Source organism: Phyllostomus discolor, chromosome 13, assembly GCF_004126475.2.
Source record: "Phyllostomus discolor isolate MPI-MPIP mPhyDis1 chromosome 13, mPhyDis1.pri.v3, whole genome shotgun sequence".
In the NCBI taxonomy this organism is placed as follows: domain Eukaryota; kingdom Metazoa; phylum Chordata; class Mammalia; order Chiroptera; family Phyllostomidae; genus Phyllostomus; species Phyllostomus discolor.
The window spans coordinates 53,904,945-53,921,093 of NC_040915.2; the positions used below are offsets into that span (position 1 = coordinate 53,904,945).

The window sequence follows — 16,149 nt, forward strand, 5'->3', positions numbered from 1 at the left end:
TGAGATAATTGGCATATCCCTTCTTTGCAGATGAAAAAACTGTGCCGCTGGGGAGCCGGCCCCTTTTCCAGGTCTCCTGGGTAGCTGGGGGTGTGGGGACAGCTCCCGTGAAAACCCGGGTGGGCCCAAACCCAGGGGCCTTCCGATACGCTGTGCGTTCTGTTGTTGATTAACGTACACAGACAACAGAGTCTCCGCACACACGTCTCCGTGGTTGGACTCAGAGGAATTACTTCCTCAGCTCTGAGAACGTCGTCCTTGCAGGCCAGCAGCTCTGGCGGTGTGGTCCCTGGGCCAGAAGCATCTGTGTCGCCCGGAAGCGTGAACTATTAGGTGCTCCCCCAGGCCTGGTGACTTTGAAACTCTGGGCGTGGGAACCCATGGCGGGGGTTGGAACAAGCCCTCGAGGGGACTCCAGGGCACTCTCACGTTTGAGAGTCACGGATCTAGATAATCATTCAGTTATTTCATAAATGCCCAGATGGATCCCCACGGCCCCACCAGCTATGGCGAGCAAGGGTGAAAGCAGAGGGGTCCCTGGGCACAGTTTCACAGCGGTGAGGGGGTGGGCAAGGGGTCTAGAAGCCAACATCCCAGCAACGAGACATTGTCACCGGGGAGCAGTACTTGGTATTCACTGAGAAAAGGTCAAGAGCAAATCAAGGGCAATGTATCCTTTGGCAGCCAGGCTACGCAGTAGGCTGTGATCTTTATGGGCAGATGCAACTCCCATTCATGGCAGGATCTGGCACTTAGTAGGTGGGAAGGCTCTGAAGGGGACAGATCAGGCTGAGCTGGGCCACACCCATGCCCCCCCCTTCCCGATGGTGGGAGTCCCCAGTGTACCCCTCGAGCTTCGGTGGAATGGAGCTCTTGCTTCCTCCCTCCCGAGCTGGCCCTGGGACCAGCGAAGGGTCCGTCCGTAGGGACTGGCTGTCCTCACTGGCTGAATGCATTTGCCAGCAGGGCAAGATGCTTATGAAACAGGGCAACAGTCTGCCGTTGGAAGGGTTAAACGTCTTTAGAAAATTACTCAGATGAGAGGAGCTAATTCCTCGGCAGTACCAGACACGCAAGCTATTTCCCTATCAGATTCGTCAGCCTTGGCCTTCGGCGTTTTTAGGGGAGAAACAGCTTGCACAGCAGAGCCGCCCACGAATTCCTCGGGGATGGGGACGAGCCGCTCGGCGTGGGCCCGAGGAGCAGCGGCACCGATGAAATGCGAGTGACTTAGATCTCCCTTCGTGATCCCCGGTCCCTGGTGCCTTACTGAGGCCTGGGCTGGGGGCCGTGACATTTATGAGAGACGTGGAATCCTGCACACAGTGGCCTTCTGGTCGGCACTAGGCCCTTAAAAGGGGAAAAAAAAACATCAAAATAAGATTCTGCCGAGGCGATGACTTATTCCTCTTCCCTGGATGGTTGTTTCCAATTATCTTTTTAATGAAAGCTTCATACTTAATCAATAGCGGTTTTGGCAGAACCCCGCCGCCTGTTGTAATATATGAACTGGTGCCGTCATCACTTGGAGCATTGATTTCTTTTTTTTTTTTTTATAGCAGCTTTTAGGACTCACTAGCTTGTGAAATTAATACAGTCATTATTGAAGCAATCTGATAGGTAATGAGTCGATCGTGTCTTTATTTCAATGAGGCTAATTGCCTTGGTGTCCCCGGCTGATATGAAGTGTTCTGTAAAGTGACAGAGGGCCGCAAACCGGAGTGAGCACCAGCCGGGTGTGCTAGTTCTTGTTTTCCCGTCGAGAGAGGGTTTTCGGCGAGCCAGGCGGAGTGGTCGCCGTTGCAGAAAACACATTTAGGGGGATGGAGACGATGAGGAGACCCTTTGTTCCACCTGGAACTGACTCGTGAGTCACCCCCAAACTTCAGGGGAGTGTATCGTGATGGGTGGGGACATGCAGCCTCATGTGGACCTGGTGGACCCGTGCAGATGAGCTCAGGGTGTGGGGTTCCAGTTGCTCACTGGCTATGTGAACTCGAGTCAATGACGTCATCTCTCTGAGCCAACAGATCCCTCGTAGGGTCTTTTTTTTTTTTTTTGAGGGGGGGGTGGTGGTGTTAAAATGAGAGGAAGGAGAAAGAGCTTTGAAAAATGTAAATGCCATGCAAATGTTAATTACATTCAGTGATAATTGTAGTCTTGTCTGGAGTCAGATAGAGGGAAGTAAACCTGATGTTGCTGCCCCCGCTGTGGAGGATCACGGGGTGGGAGGGGGGGAGGCTGCCTTTTTTAGCCTCAGTGTCTCCCTTCACAAAGCGGGAGGCGGGGGGGGGGGGCGGTTCATAATAACCGCCATATAGGACTGTGCACGTGAAGTGCTCTGTGCGCACAGCAAGCAGTCAGCGCGGACCCAGAACGCAGTCAGGGCCCCACGAGGTGCTACCCATTAACTGACAGTGTCACCGCGTGCTTGGCGTCGCCACTGACGGAGCTGGGGCTGTCCGGTGCTCTCAGAGACACTGGACACGGCCGGGGCTCCAGGCCACGCCGGCACAGGGACGCACAGGCTGCAATAAGAACGGGCACAAGGGCATCTGCAGAGCCACCCCTCCCCCGTCTCGGGCTCAGAGCCCAGCCGGCCCCCTTGCCTTCGTCTCTGGGGTGGGGGGAGGGGGGACCAGCTTTGGCTGCCCCACCACCTCGGCGGGAGCAGGCCTGGCCCCGAGCCTCAGGTCCTCTTAGACAGTCCCTTTGTGTTGCCTGCGGTCGATCCGAAAGCGGCCCCACAGGGGGCCGGGGAGGCATCGATCACACCGCTGCGGCGGAGGCCTCATCCATCATTGATGAGGCAGGGCCTGGAAATGTGGCTGTTTTCCGCTAGATACCCGAGCGCCTCCCGGGGCCGGCACCGGCCTGGCCCCGTCCTCTCCTGACCAAGGAGGGCTCAGTGCCCTCACTTCCCTCACATTCTCTGCCCCTTCTTATGAGGCAGGACCGCGTATTTCTAGGGCACCACTTCTCTCGGCCAGTGGCATTTATCAAAAATGCACATTCCCAGGCCTGACACCAAGCCCACTCATTCCACCTTTCCTGGGGCGAGGCCTGGGAATCTGCCTTCGCCACACTGCCCTGGTGATTCTGGGACACAGCCAGGCTTATGGGGGCCTGTCTTAGCAGTAGTTCCTAAAAGAAAGTGTGCTTGAACCCTGTGGGGATGGCGCTAAAATGCTGGTTCTGATTCAGCGGGCCTGGGGTAGGGCCCAAGAGTCTGCATTTTTAACAAGACCCTCGGCTGTCCTGAGGCTGCTGGTGTGTGGACCACACTCTGAGTATTCGGGGGCCAGAGGCAGGGAAAGAGGAGCTGTCGGGCGGCGTGATGCTTTGATGATTTAGACCCCCCCAGTCCAGGACCGCTGCTAACAGGTATTTCAGGTCCCAGGGTCCCAATGGCAGCCACCCTCGTCTGGCTGGCTTCAGCCCGTCTGCCTCAGCAGGGAGGTCACCACTGCTCTCTCTCCCGCCAGGTTTTCCTGAAGGCGGGCGTGGTCTCCAGGCTCGAGAAGCAGCGAGAGAAGCTGGTGTCTCACAGCATCGTCCTGTTCCAGGCCGCCTGCAAGGGCTTCCTGTCGCGCCAGGAATTCAAGAAGCTGAAGGTACGGAGGCAGGGGGCGCCGCAGGACCCTGGCGGAGGCGTGGCATCCTGGGGCAGCACTGTCTGTGCCGGTCCGGGGGCCGAGACCCCGCACTTCTCACACTTGCTCTTGTGCACCAGCCCCCGTGGGATAGCGTTCACGTGGGGTTCCGGTCCGGTGGGGCGGGGTGTGCACCGGGGCCGCGTGTCTCCCACGATGGTGCCGATGCTGCCAGCCCGAGAATGCACCCCGAGGCGTGAGACTTTGAGCGGCCTTTTGCAAGGTGTTACGGTTGTTCCAGGACACAACGTCAGATTACCGACGGTGCCAGCCCTGAGCTCCTTGTGCATGAGGTGGGCCAAGGCTTTGTGGGCCAGCGTGTGATTTCACCCTGTCCCAACCCTCACCGGTCGGCAGATAGGGCCCGGGCGGGGCACGGCCCCCGAGGCCTTGGGGACCAGAGGCCGGTGTAGAGTCCACAGCCCCGAACCGCCATCTTCAGCGATCTCCGGGGACTGAATTTTCTCCCCAAAGTCTGCACCATGGAGAGGAGGCAGCTTGGCTCTGGAGACAAACAAGACCTATGTTCGAATCCCACCTCCACTGCTCGGTGCCTGGGGAAAGGTGAAATGGGACTGTGTGCACTTAGTGCAGTGCGTGGCACGTAGTAGCGGCTCAGTAAACACTAGCTGCTGCTAATGCAGCATTGCGACTGTCAGTTACCCCTGCTGCTGTGGAGTCTCATTACTGTGCCTCCAGCTTATGTGAATTTGCGAATTCAAGTACACGCACTAGGCAGACGCAGGAAAAGGCAAGAACGTGAATGATTTAAATATTGTGAGCAACCCCACTGGCCCACTGCACTCAAGTGGCTTGTGCTTTGGGACGACTCGGGTAGAGGCTAATGAAGAGCCTGGGCTCTACCTTCAGCTGGACTGCCAGGGTTCACATCCCGACTCTGCCACGGAGACGCTGTGTGACGCCGGACTCGGGACCTGACCTCTCTGTGTCTCGGTTTCCCCACGTGTAACACTGAGACAATAATAACACCCGCCTTCAGAGGGCTGTAGCGAGGCCTGAGCTGAAGCGTGCAGGGTGCTCAGAGCAGTGCCGCACATTGCAAGAAGGGCCATCCCAGCTGGGCATGCACTGACCATGGGGATGGCAGGGAGAGGGGGAGGATCTTCTGGCACATTAGTCCGCACGATTCCCTCCTCTGGAAAGAAGGATGAGGCCTGTGGCGCTCAAAGTGAGGTCTTCAGGCCAGCCACATCCCCAAACACGGAGGATGTGTCTGCAATGCAAACTCTTGGCCCTGCCCCAGATCTGCGGATCCGACCCTCCGGGGGCGGGATCCCGAGTCTGTGTTGACACACCCTCTGGGACGTTCTGGTGTGCGCGCAGGGTCGAGGAGCTTGGGATTCGTGTTGAATGCACTTAGAATGCTGTTCGTCCCCTAAAGATAACAACAGCTAACAGCATGGTCACGGCCAGGTTCTAGCGGGCAGTCTCAGGGGTTTTCAAGTGTCATGTTTGCCTCGTGTGGTCACTTTCGTATCTAATCCGGTGATAAGACACAACCCACTGTACACTGTGTCCTACTCCTCGCCCTCGTGTGACTGTGAAGACTAGACGGTGGCGTGATGCCGGATGCCGAGAGCCGGAGTCCGTGAAAGGAAGCCTTTTAATGTTTATGCATCTAACCCTTCTACCGGACACAAACCCCTTTCGTCCACCCCCTGCGCCACCCTCCGCCCGGTCGCTTTCCCGCCCCTTCTCCAGCTCAGAACGGACCCCCCGATCTTCGGTCTCCTTCCCCTGCAGGTCCGTCGGCTGGCCTCGCGATGCATCCAGAAGAACGTGGCCGTGTTCCTGGCGGTCAAGGGCTGGCCGTGGTGGCAGCTCCTGTGCTCCCTCCGGCCCCTGCTGAGTGCCACCGTCGGGGATGAGCAGCTCCGCGCCAAGGAGGTTGGTGCGCGTGCATGCAGGGCGCTGGGGAGCAGTGGCAACCCCCTCTGCCCACAGACACCCCACCCTGGTGCTTGCCTCCGGCCCAGCACCCCACACCTGAAACTTCTGAAGCTGGGAATGTTCTGCCCGAGAGCCCTGGCTGCCTGCCTGCCCCAGGGGATCCACCTGCTCCCCGGCCCGGGAGTGCCTACCACTCACCCCAGGGAGACCCGCTGGTGGGGCCTTTGTGTCCTTCAGTCCTTCGTCTCTTTATCTCTCAGAAAACACTCCCCCCCCCCCCGCTGTCCTTCCTGCCCCTCAGCACCCACCTCGGCTAGGCCACCATTTGGGTGGATTTCTGATTTATCCTTCCTGTTCTTTCTTGTGCAAAATGAGCAAACACACCCGCACAGGTCCTTTCTTTCTCAGAATACCACATACCCTCTCCCGCAACGGGAGTTTCTCACTTTCAGATATTTTTCAAAAGTCACGCCATGTCTCTCTTCTTTTTAAATAAAGCATCCCCATTCTCCTGTCGCGGCCACATGGAGCTCCTTTGTGTGCTTTGCTCCACGGTCCGTTGTACCTGCCTGGCGTGGGTGGTACAGTGAGCACAGCGCTGGGTGACGTGCAGGAAAGTGACGTGGGGGAAGAGGGAGAGCTGAGCTCTCTGTCACACGCGGGCAGGCTCGGGGTCAGGAGTCGGGTCAGGCAGGGGGCCCGTTCCAAGGGTTTGCATTCAGCCCCTGGACTGGGTTGGGGTCGAGCAGAATTGCATGAGCAGAGACGCTGATATTCAGAAATGGGGAAAGGGAGAGAAGGAAGGAGGGAGAGAAGGAAGGAGAAGATGGGGAGGAGAGAGGGAGATAGAGAACAGAAAGGAATGAAGAGAAGAGGAGAGAGAGAAAGAGGCCGTGTAGGAACGGAGGCTGGGGCGTCCCGCAGACAGGCTGGCCGAGTCTCCCGCTCCATCCCCCGGCCCCTCCTACCTCACTCTTAACACTGTTGCAACCTGTGCCTCTGGCCAACCTTGGCTTCTGTTGCGGTGCTTGTTTCCGTAGGAGGAGCTCACCGTGCTGAAACAGAAGCTAGAAAGATCGGAGAAGTCTCGGCAGGAACTCCGGCAGAACTCAGACCTGCTGGAGAGCAAGGTACCGCATGCGGCCTGTGTGGGTTCCGGGCGGGTGAGGTCTGCCGCTGCGGAGGGTCGTGGGCACCGAACGCCGCCTGGCACTGCTCGGGGTGCTCCAGGAGCCCCCCCGAGGAAGTGATGAGGTGCATGCTGCCGTTGTCCCCACTTTACAGAGGAGGAGACTGGGGTGCAGGGATGTGAAGTACCTCCTGAGGCCGCGGGACGGGCGAGTGCAGGCCAGAGGTCCCCCTTGTGTGATCCGGCTCCAAAGCGGAGAGTTTCTGAAGTCCCAAAAGCACCAGTCGCAGGGGCACCGTGATACATTTGACTGTTTTAACGTAAGAAATAAGCTTCAGTTTATCAAAGTATGAAATGATGACACATTGCATAGGTGGAGAGGAGATTTGCAACACGTATCACTGACAAAGAGTATCCAGAACATGTAAGGAACTCCCTCATCTCATGGGAGAAAGGCAGCTCACTCCAACAGGGAGAAAATGGGCAAAAAAAAAGGGGGGGGAATCTGCAGTGCCCACAGGTTTGAAGGGTTCAGATGTGCTGGAACTCACACAGCCAGTGAACTCATGAAAAGATGCTCAACCCAATGAGCAATCAGGAAGTGCAAAGTAGCGCCACCAAGGGGACCAGTTCACGCTTCAGATGGGTGGGGTCAGGAGGCCCCAGTGCTGGCAAGGGTCTGTGGCTGCAGGAACTTGCAGCCACCGCCGCTGGGAGTGGGGCTCGGCGTCACGGTAGATGGCCGCGTGTTAGGATTCCCGTCTCCTCCTCCCCAGCTCCTCTCCCTCCCTCTTTTGCCTTTTCTCCCTCCTCTTCCTCCTCGTTTTTAAACTGTTATGTTTACGGTTGAACATGCAAATAGGCACACACGTCCTAAGATCGCATCTCCATGCATTTTTACAAATCGAGCACGCCTAAGCAGCCAGCACCCAGAGTGAGACACAGGTCACCCCCAGGCCTGCCCATGTTCCCCCCCTGCCGTGCCCCATCTCAGCCACTGCCCCCCAAGAGCGACCAGCAAGCTGACTTCTAACACTATCGATTAGTTTTCTTCGGGGTTTGAACTTGACCTAAATGCAGTCAGAGGTGGGTACTCATTTGTGTCTGGTTTCTGTCGTCTGACATTCACGTGTGTCACATCTGCTCGCGTCGCCGTGGAGGGTGGTGAGCCGCTCATCCTCCCGGCTGCGTAGTGTCCCGCCCTGTGTGGAGTCCACTGTGTATCCAGCAGACCCACGTCACCCGGCTCCAGAGGGAGGAATTCTTCAACAGTTCACGAAAGCACCCGTCTCAGGGGGCAATGATACATTGGACTCACTGGAAGTTACAAATAAACTAAATGAACGTTTGGTGGTTCCCAGTGGTGAGCGATTAGGAACAAGCGCAACAAGCGCGCTGGGGACATCTCTTGTACGTGACTTCAGATGCACCTGGCCTACGCTCCTGTTAGGGATGCCCCCGGGGGCACGTTTGGCTCTGCTGGGCGCTGCCAGGCAGCGTGCTACAGTGTTGGTGTGAGCGCCCGCCCCCACGGCACCAGGCGGCAGTTCCAGCCTGCTGCCTGCGCAGCACGCTGCGGGGTCCGTCTGCCTCCCTGAGCCACACTGGGGTGCGTGCAGCCAGGCCACGCCCTGACTCTAACTTGCAACTTCCTGGCTCTCCTCTCTGGCCATGTGGTTTTGCACGTCTTTTATCTTTCTGACTGATCCGTAGCAATCCCTTTTATATGGTGGAGATGAGTTTAGTTGTCGGGTAGATGGGGTGCAGGCCCCTTTTTCCGTTCCGTGGCTTGGCTTTCTGTAGGCGACCATTGGAAGCCGTCCCTTCAGAACTGCCCCAGGGCGAGGAAGAGGTCAGAGGGCGTCAGAACCCTGAAGCCTGCACTGGTTATGGGAGATGAACTTGGTTTTGGTTTCATTCTGTATTGTAGCGATTCTCAGAGGCACGGTATTTTCCACGTCTTTACATCTCCGGGACCGGGATGTGTTTTAACGATCAGCGGAGTCTTACTGCCCAAATCGGCGGCAGCTTCTTTCCTGATCATGGGTCACAGTGCACCTGACAAGCCACGACAGCTCAGACTCGGTGACACGTGGCATGTGGGGGCCCACGCACAATTTCATTTGAAGAAAGAGCTCTGATTCCCTTCCCTCCTCCCCCAGAGCTACCGTTGATTCATGTTGGTTGCTTTGGCCCTGGAAAGAGCATCAGAATCGCTGTTGACCCTGAAGCTTCTTCCCCAGGCCCGTCCTCCAAGGTCCAGGAGGGATCCTGATGGAGGGTCGGTCCTCCACTGCTTCTTAAACCAGCCCGGAGGCACCCCGAGGCGGCGGTCTGGCTCTGTGACCGCAGCGGCTGCTGTACTTGCACGTGTGCCGGCAGTCCCCCGGAGGGCGGATTAGAATCTAGAGTGCTGTCCCCCACTGCTTAGACACCCCGAGTCAGTGGGCTCAGAAGGCCCCAGTGCTTCTCTCTGCCCAGTAAGCGCTCAGGTGCTGCTGGACCTGTGGGCCCGGGACCGCCCTGTGAGGAGCGTTAGGCGAGGGAGCAGACAAAAGGTATCTCCATGCATGTGGTTCCACTTCCTCCGGGCGACTGTCTCTCAGCAGCTGGGGAGCAGACACCCCCGAAGGCCCATGCATTGCGAAGGCGCCCCAGCCCCTCCGTTCGTGGCCTCTGCACCCCACCCCCCGGTCAGCGGGAAGGGCGAACAGTTGATAGAAACTTCCATGAAACTGTGTTGTGCCTCATCACTGGAAACTCCGTTTGACTAGGCTTATTAAAAAAAAAAACACAACATTATTGCAAAATGATTTAAGTGCTTCATTTGCAAAGGAGCAGGAGAGAAGATGAGGAGCCTTGGAGAAGCCGGCTATAAATATCCCTCAAGCGTGCAAAAATCTGCCTTCGTGCGAGGTGGGGTGCTTTATTTTCACAAGAAGTACCTGTAAGGCTGCGGGAGCTCATGAGGATATATGAGAGGGGTGTGTTTTCTTCTGTCTCCGGAATGTATTTTAGGCCTTTCCCGAGAACTTGTTTATGGCAAGAAGACAGAGGCCCACACAGTCCAATGTGCGGCCTCATTAGTCGGAGCGGTGTCCCTTGTGGGTTAATGCATTGCCGGGCACACTCTCGGGGACACAGCAGGGACCGGGGATGTAGGTAAGGAAGCTCATTTGCAGCGCACTGGGAAGTGTGGGCCCGACGGGCCTGAGTGTGGCTGGGAGCTTATCTCCAGGGAGGGTGGGAAGAGCCAGGGGTCACGCAGTCAAGTGGTTACTGAGTCCAAATTCCATCCCAGGTCTCCCGACCCTGTTCCACGCTCTGTCACTGCGCCTCCCTGGGGACAGATGTGGCACGCCCTGATCTCCAGGAGAATAAGCCAGCCCAGTTTCTTCTGACCCAGCAGGTCAGGGTCTCTTGGGCCTTCCCTGCGGGGACATGCCGGGCAGGGCGTGATTGCAGCAGCCAGGGCTGCCGCTGCTCTATGACCACGACGTGGGTGTGTTCACAGGTGACCGCGGTGGGGTTACCTAAAGGCCCCATGGAGGACAGCATAGCTGCAGTGTTCTTGCTTTGTGCCTCAGTTTCCCTATATGAACACTGGAGCCGCATCTCTTTTGTATCTGCCTTGCAGCACAGACGAAGGAGCTGGGGACAGGGATGAGGACAGGTAGGGACCTGAGCTGGTCCACCTGGGAGTAAAGGAGCAGAGGGTCGATCGGGACGGCTGGCTTTGGACCCTTAGCACTAGGGGATTGTGGGAAAACTCTTCAAGTCCCTGAGTGTCTCTGCCATCGGTAAAATGGTGATGGTAATAGTTATAAATTCTCCTCCCTAGGATTGTGGGAAGGAGGTGCACGTGAAGGCGTTATTACAGACTTCAAGCCTTCACACGTCACCACTGTTACGTATTTGAATTCTTACCACCCTCTCCCCAGGGCAGGCTGAATTCCTTGAAGATAATGATATGCCTTAGCTGTTTCTTTACCTCGCAAAGCACTCGGTGCAAATTGAATAAACGAATGAATGAATGCAATGATGATAAATGTAATAAAGTAACATTTAATGAGCAATGTGTCTGTGCCAGGTGCAGTGATAAAGCCTTTGCCTACATTATCTAATCTCACCTCCAGATCAAACTGTAAGGAAAGCGTTAGTACCCCCACGAGTAGATGAGGGAAGAGAAGCTCAGACAGGTGGACAGGTTTGCCCAATACCGAGTGTCGGTTGAGCGGTTGAGCGGCAGAGCTGGGGTTGGAACCCTTGTCTGGCTCCAAACAGGCTGGTCTAGAGGAGGACCATCTACCCAGACTGGGAGCGGGGTCTAGGAGGGCTTCTTGGAGGAGGAGTCTTCAAGGAGGAGCGGGAGCTAGCCCGCTGACGAGGTGGGGAGGCATTCCAGGGGGAGGGCACAACGAGGTCAGAGACGGAGTGTGGGGACGCGCCTGGCTCCTGCTGCCCTGCTGGTTGGAGGGTCTCATGTGCAGGGGTGGGGTGGGGTGGTGGTTGTGGGGTGGGTAGTCAGACCACGAAGCTGAGCCAGCCCACGGGGCAGTGAGAGCCATATTGGAGGTTCGGATGCCATCCTGAAGGTGAGGGGCGGACCTGACAACACTTTCAAGATGGGATGTGTGGGTGACAGTGTCCTAGGAGTTATTTCCCCTTGAAGGGTGGAGCTAGCGAACCTTGAAGGCCGTTTTAAAGTTTGTGAAAGCCTGTAACTGCCCCTTCCATCCCATGGCCAGTCGGCAATGTGTCATCTCCGTGTGTCCCTCTTGGAAGCATGACCCTTCTCCCGGTGCTTTTACGAAAGTGTCCCCATTGCCATGAGAATGCCAGAGGCTGTGGAGCGCCCCCTTTAACTCTCACTCACATACGTTCATTATCTCATTCAGGACGTATTCTCTGAGCCCTCACGGGGCAGTCTGGTGGTGCGGCCAGGAGCCAGGCTGCCTGGATTCGTAGCCAGCTCCGCCGCTGGCTGGCTGGGGGTCCTTGGGTGAGGGTCTGCGCCCTGGTGCCTCAGCTTCCTCAGCTGCAATCCGGAGATGTCGGTGCCTCCTCTCGGAGCTGCTGTGAGGGTGCTGTGGGGTAACCTGTGCTGGGCGCGTGGTGAGCACTCTCTGTGCTGCTGACTGTAATTAAGGTCACTGTTACTGTCACTTAGTAGCGGGTGATGAGACGACTGGGAGGAGAAATGCACGGGCGATGCCCGCACTGGCCCCCAGCGTCTCTGGGAGAGCCCCAGAGCTGGCCACTGAGCTCAAGATTTGTACTGATTCTCCCCTAACGGCTGAGGCAGCTTTGGGGGCAGGTACCCACGACCGGGGTGTGCAGCCACAGCTCACTGTCCTTGACGAACAAACCCCACACCAGCCAGCTGGCTCTGCGGTCAGGTCGGCCCTTTTCTGTTGATTCCTTTTCTCTTCTCTCTTTTTTTCCCTGATTCTTTTTTATCATTTTATCTTTTAGTTTCTCAGGTTAACGGGGGTGGGACTTCCCTTCTGCGGTGGGTCCACATAGGTTCCCTGTGGCCGCGGCCCTGGAGGGGTCCCGGTCTTGTCTGGCTGGTCCTTGACCTGTCCCCTGCTTGCTGTTTAACGCGACCTCCCCGAGCCACTACTCCGGGAGGATGACGACACCTGCTCTGCTGACCCCCAGGGGCCGGGAGGTCGGAGGCCAGGGGACGGGGGACAGGGCTGGAGTAATAACCCAGGGCCCAGAACTCCTCTGCGACTGATGAGCTATGATTTCAGCAGATCATTTCCCACTCAATGCCTCTGTCCTCCATTCTGTGGAGCGGGAATAACAAAATCACCCCCCTCATAAGGGTTTAAAGAAGACGGCATACATGCCCCCAGCAATGGAGGCGTGTGAGCTGTTTCCCATACGAGCCTTAGGCACGGGCAGGGCCTGTTAGTTACATTGGAAAGAAGGGGAGGCGGATGAGAGGGCGCCGTTTGCTCTCTGTGGGGAAGGTGAGTGGGGGGTTTCCAGAGTCCCTGAGTAGGAGAGCAGGGCAGAGTTAGGCAGGCCAAGACATGGGCGCCCCGCGTGTGGCTTTCTTATCTCCCCAACTCGCTGGTGGGGTCCTTGAGGACCAGGGTCCGGCACACAGTAGATGCTTGCGTGATGAATGACTAGTGGCCGTGACCGCTCTGGACCACCTGTGCCCGGCGTGATGTCTGCCTGTTCCTCCAAACGGCAGAGGGCGCTGTGCTCAGGATGTGTGATCCGTTCGAATGAATGGAAGATCCACAGCAAATTCATTCGTTCCGTTCTCGGTGTCCGGTAGAGCCCAGATTCACGGTCCCTAGGTAGAAAGGGGGTTCCGGTGATATGGCCAAGTGGTGTACCCGGGGACATCTGGGAATAATCTGTGGTTAGTTGGCCCTTGAGGAGTCTGCAAGGGGCCTTACGAGTGTGTAAGCCGGGCTCTCCCCTTCCTTAAACTGGCTTCCATTTTGCATTTGCCCTGCGGCTCTGGGTGCGGAGCCCGCCCCTCCCCTCTGTGGGCGGAGCCCTTGGGCCCTGTGAAGCGGGGACAGAGAGAGCCTGTGGCAAGGTCAGGGGCAACTTGCTTCTGCGAAGAGCACCTGTCATTTCCCCCAATTTGCAAAGGCTAATTGTCCTTTGGGCTCCTGACTGGGGTTCTGTGGAACACAAAGTTAATGCATTGAAGCAATTTTGTGCTCCCTTTGCCCAGGCCGATTCGTGCACATTAAATTTCACACTAATTGGCTGAGGTGGAGAGAATACCATCTTGATGTTTGAGATCAATGCTGAGCGCCGGGGGAGGGGCGTGGCTCAGGAGCGTGGTCTGGGGCACTCCCGGATCGCAGTGACGCGTGGTCGGTGCCCATTGCCGATGGTCCCTCGTCCGGCTCCGGGGCCTCTGTGTGCCACAACCAGATCTAACCCATCTGAGGCCGGGGTGAGGCCAAGGTTAGGAGATCCTACCGGTTTGTACGGCAGTAACTCTTAAACTTGGTTGTGCCTAAGAATCACCCTGGGGTACGCTGAAAATCCGATCCCTGGGTCCCACTGCAGAGATGACAGTTCTGGGGATATAAGAACCCTGGAATCTGCATTTTAACAAGCGTCTCCGGTCACTGCCGTGCAAGTGTTTTTCCAGAACACAGGGTAGGGAACAGCAAAAGGAAGCCCCATCCCAGAGCTGGCCAGGAGCACCCCGGGCGAGCCCCTCCCTCGGTACCTGCAGGCCATCACCTGGGTCTGGGTTCACCTTCCCGCTCAGCCACTTACTTGCCATGTGCCTCCAAAACACTCCCCTTGAGCCGTTTCTGTGGAAATCTGCTTTTCGGTCAGAGCAGTCGCTGGTGGGTGAGCGGATGAGCTGGGAGAGGAGCAAGGGAAGGCTGGGTGGAAGGTGCAGAGCAGCCCCAGGCTTTGTGGCGCATTTACTGTTTTTTGGAGGTGTTTATTGTCTTTTGTTTTTCTGATTACAAAAGGGGTTTTAAAGAGTCAACAATACAGAAATATGTCACCAGGAAATGGAAGATCCCCATGAGCTCGCCCTCTGGGGGTCAGCGGGGTGGGGGGGGGCAATCCCTATGACCAGTTTGGGAGTGGCTTTTTGTGTGCACGTAAAAAGGGGAACAGACCACCACTCTGTCCTGCAACTTGGCTGTTCTTCCCCTTGGCAGTGTATCTGGGGATTTTGTCGTGTCAGAACACAGAGATCTGCATCCGCCCTCTTCACGGGGCAGCTGGGTGGTTTTGGGGACAATTGTGATGGGGACTGGCCTGGCAGGGCCGCTGGGTTCCACCCTGGAAGGGTCACGGTGTCCATGTCACAGCATTGCACGGTTACCCCTCAGTGTGACCCCGAGGGTCTGACAGGAGAGCGAGGTGTCTTGATGCCTTCACGCACTACACTTTCTGGCGTAGAATCAGATTGACAGAACAGTAGGCACCACCCCATTCAATGCATTTTACAGCTCAAGTGCGCAAAGCCCCCCAGAGGAAGAGACTTGTCCAAGGTCACACGGCATATTAGTTGCTGTGTTTGGACTTGAACCCTATGCCTGGCCTCTATTTTTTTTCCCTTCCTTACCACTTGACTTTATCTCCTGCCTGTACAAGGCGGTTCCTGAGCTTCTTGGTCGTCAACAGTCCACACATACGTTTCTCTCCTCACTGTCTTTGGCCTAACCTTGAACCTGGAAGGCTGCGTGTCGGAACAGTGATACCACAGAAGCCCCGACCCCTTTGGCATCTGTACTCTGTCAGTTAATTGGGAAGAAAAATCAGCGCAAGGGAATTTGTGAAAAAATAAACGCTTTTATTTTTAACTTGAAACACGTCCACCTTAACTCACAGAGGTCGGACCACAGCCTTCGGGGGCTGAGCCTCCGGGTCAAGCCCTTCCCCCCGTAAGTAAGCCGTGTCTCTAGGACACGACCGCCTGCTTTCCCACTTTGATCTCTTCAAAGGGGGCAAACGGCAGAGTCATTGGAATGCAGAAACCCCACTTTTCAAAAGCAACTCACCTTTAAAAAAAGAAAAACCTTTCAAAGCATTTCACCTAGTTTCCACGGAACATCTTTGTCCAGTCTTATTTTATAGGCTTATGTAATAGCCAGTTGAATAGGTAATTGTGATAAAAATGCAACAGGTGCGCGTGAGTGGGGAACACTCAGAATTGGTATGCAGCATGCATGGCTGTCGCCCGTCACCGCAGACAGGGCTGCTGGCTGGGCGCTTCCTGTTTCCTGCGTGGTGCGTGTCTGTGAGTGCGTCCCACTGAGGGAGCCCGTCGGTCGGTCGGTCCGGCTAGATGGTGCCTGGAAGGATGGATAAGGAGGGTCTCTACGAGCGTGACTTCTTTTTAATGGAACACGTGCTCTGTGCCAGATACGGAGCTAAGCTTCATGGAGATTATCTCACTTAGTTCTCAAAAACAAATCCATAAGCTAACAACGCCTGGCCTGCAAAGCTGAGAAGGTGAAGCATCAGGCCCTGCGTGGTTCAAAGTCACACAGCTGAGTGAGTGTCGGGCCAAGACTCTGAGCAGCCAAGAGCAAGAAACGTCCGATGTTCATGTTCTTAGCCACATCATTCCATGGAAGGGTTGCCTGGCCCCGAGAGCCGGTGATTCGTCCAGTGGGGGGGTGGGGAGTGGTCCTGTGGAGTGCGTGAGGGAACAGAGGTGTTGGTGGCCCCACTGGGTGACACTGCTTTCACCCGCTTCGTCCCAGATTGCTGACCTGACCACAGAGCTTGCTGATGAGCGCTTCAAAGGGGACGTGGCCTGCCAGGTGCTGGAGAGCGAGCGGGCAGAGCGGCTGCGGACCTTCCGGGAGGTTCAGGAGCTGAAGGTGGGTGGTCCAGCATGCCGGGGCAGGGGGGGGGGAGCGGAGGTGTGGGTGAACAGGCTGTGCCTGTGCTCGCATCTGGGACCAGAAAGCCTCCGTGAGATGCACACCTGTG

General features: G+C 56.6%; 1 protein-coding gene across 1 annotated transcript in view; it reads left to right on the forward strand.

Annotated features, from left to right (window-relative positions):
- MYO18B (myosin XVIIIB) overlaps positions 1 to 16,149 on the forward strand; it is a 225,302-nt gene that overhangs the window by 88,168 nt on the left and 120,985 nt on the right. The window contains exons 23-26 of the mRNA XM_036013630.1: positions 3,486 to 3,614; positions 5,418 to 5,561; positions 6,605 to 6,694; positions 15,918 to 16,037. Of these exons, the coding sequence (XP_035869523.1) occupies positions 3,486 to 3,614; positions 5,418 to 5,561; positions 6,605 to 6,694; positions 15,918 to 16,037 (483 nt within the window). The remainder of the gene's footprint in view (positions 1 to 3,485; positions 3,615 to 5,417; positions 5,562 to 6,604; positions 6,695 to 15,917; positions 16,038 to 16,149) is intronic.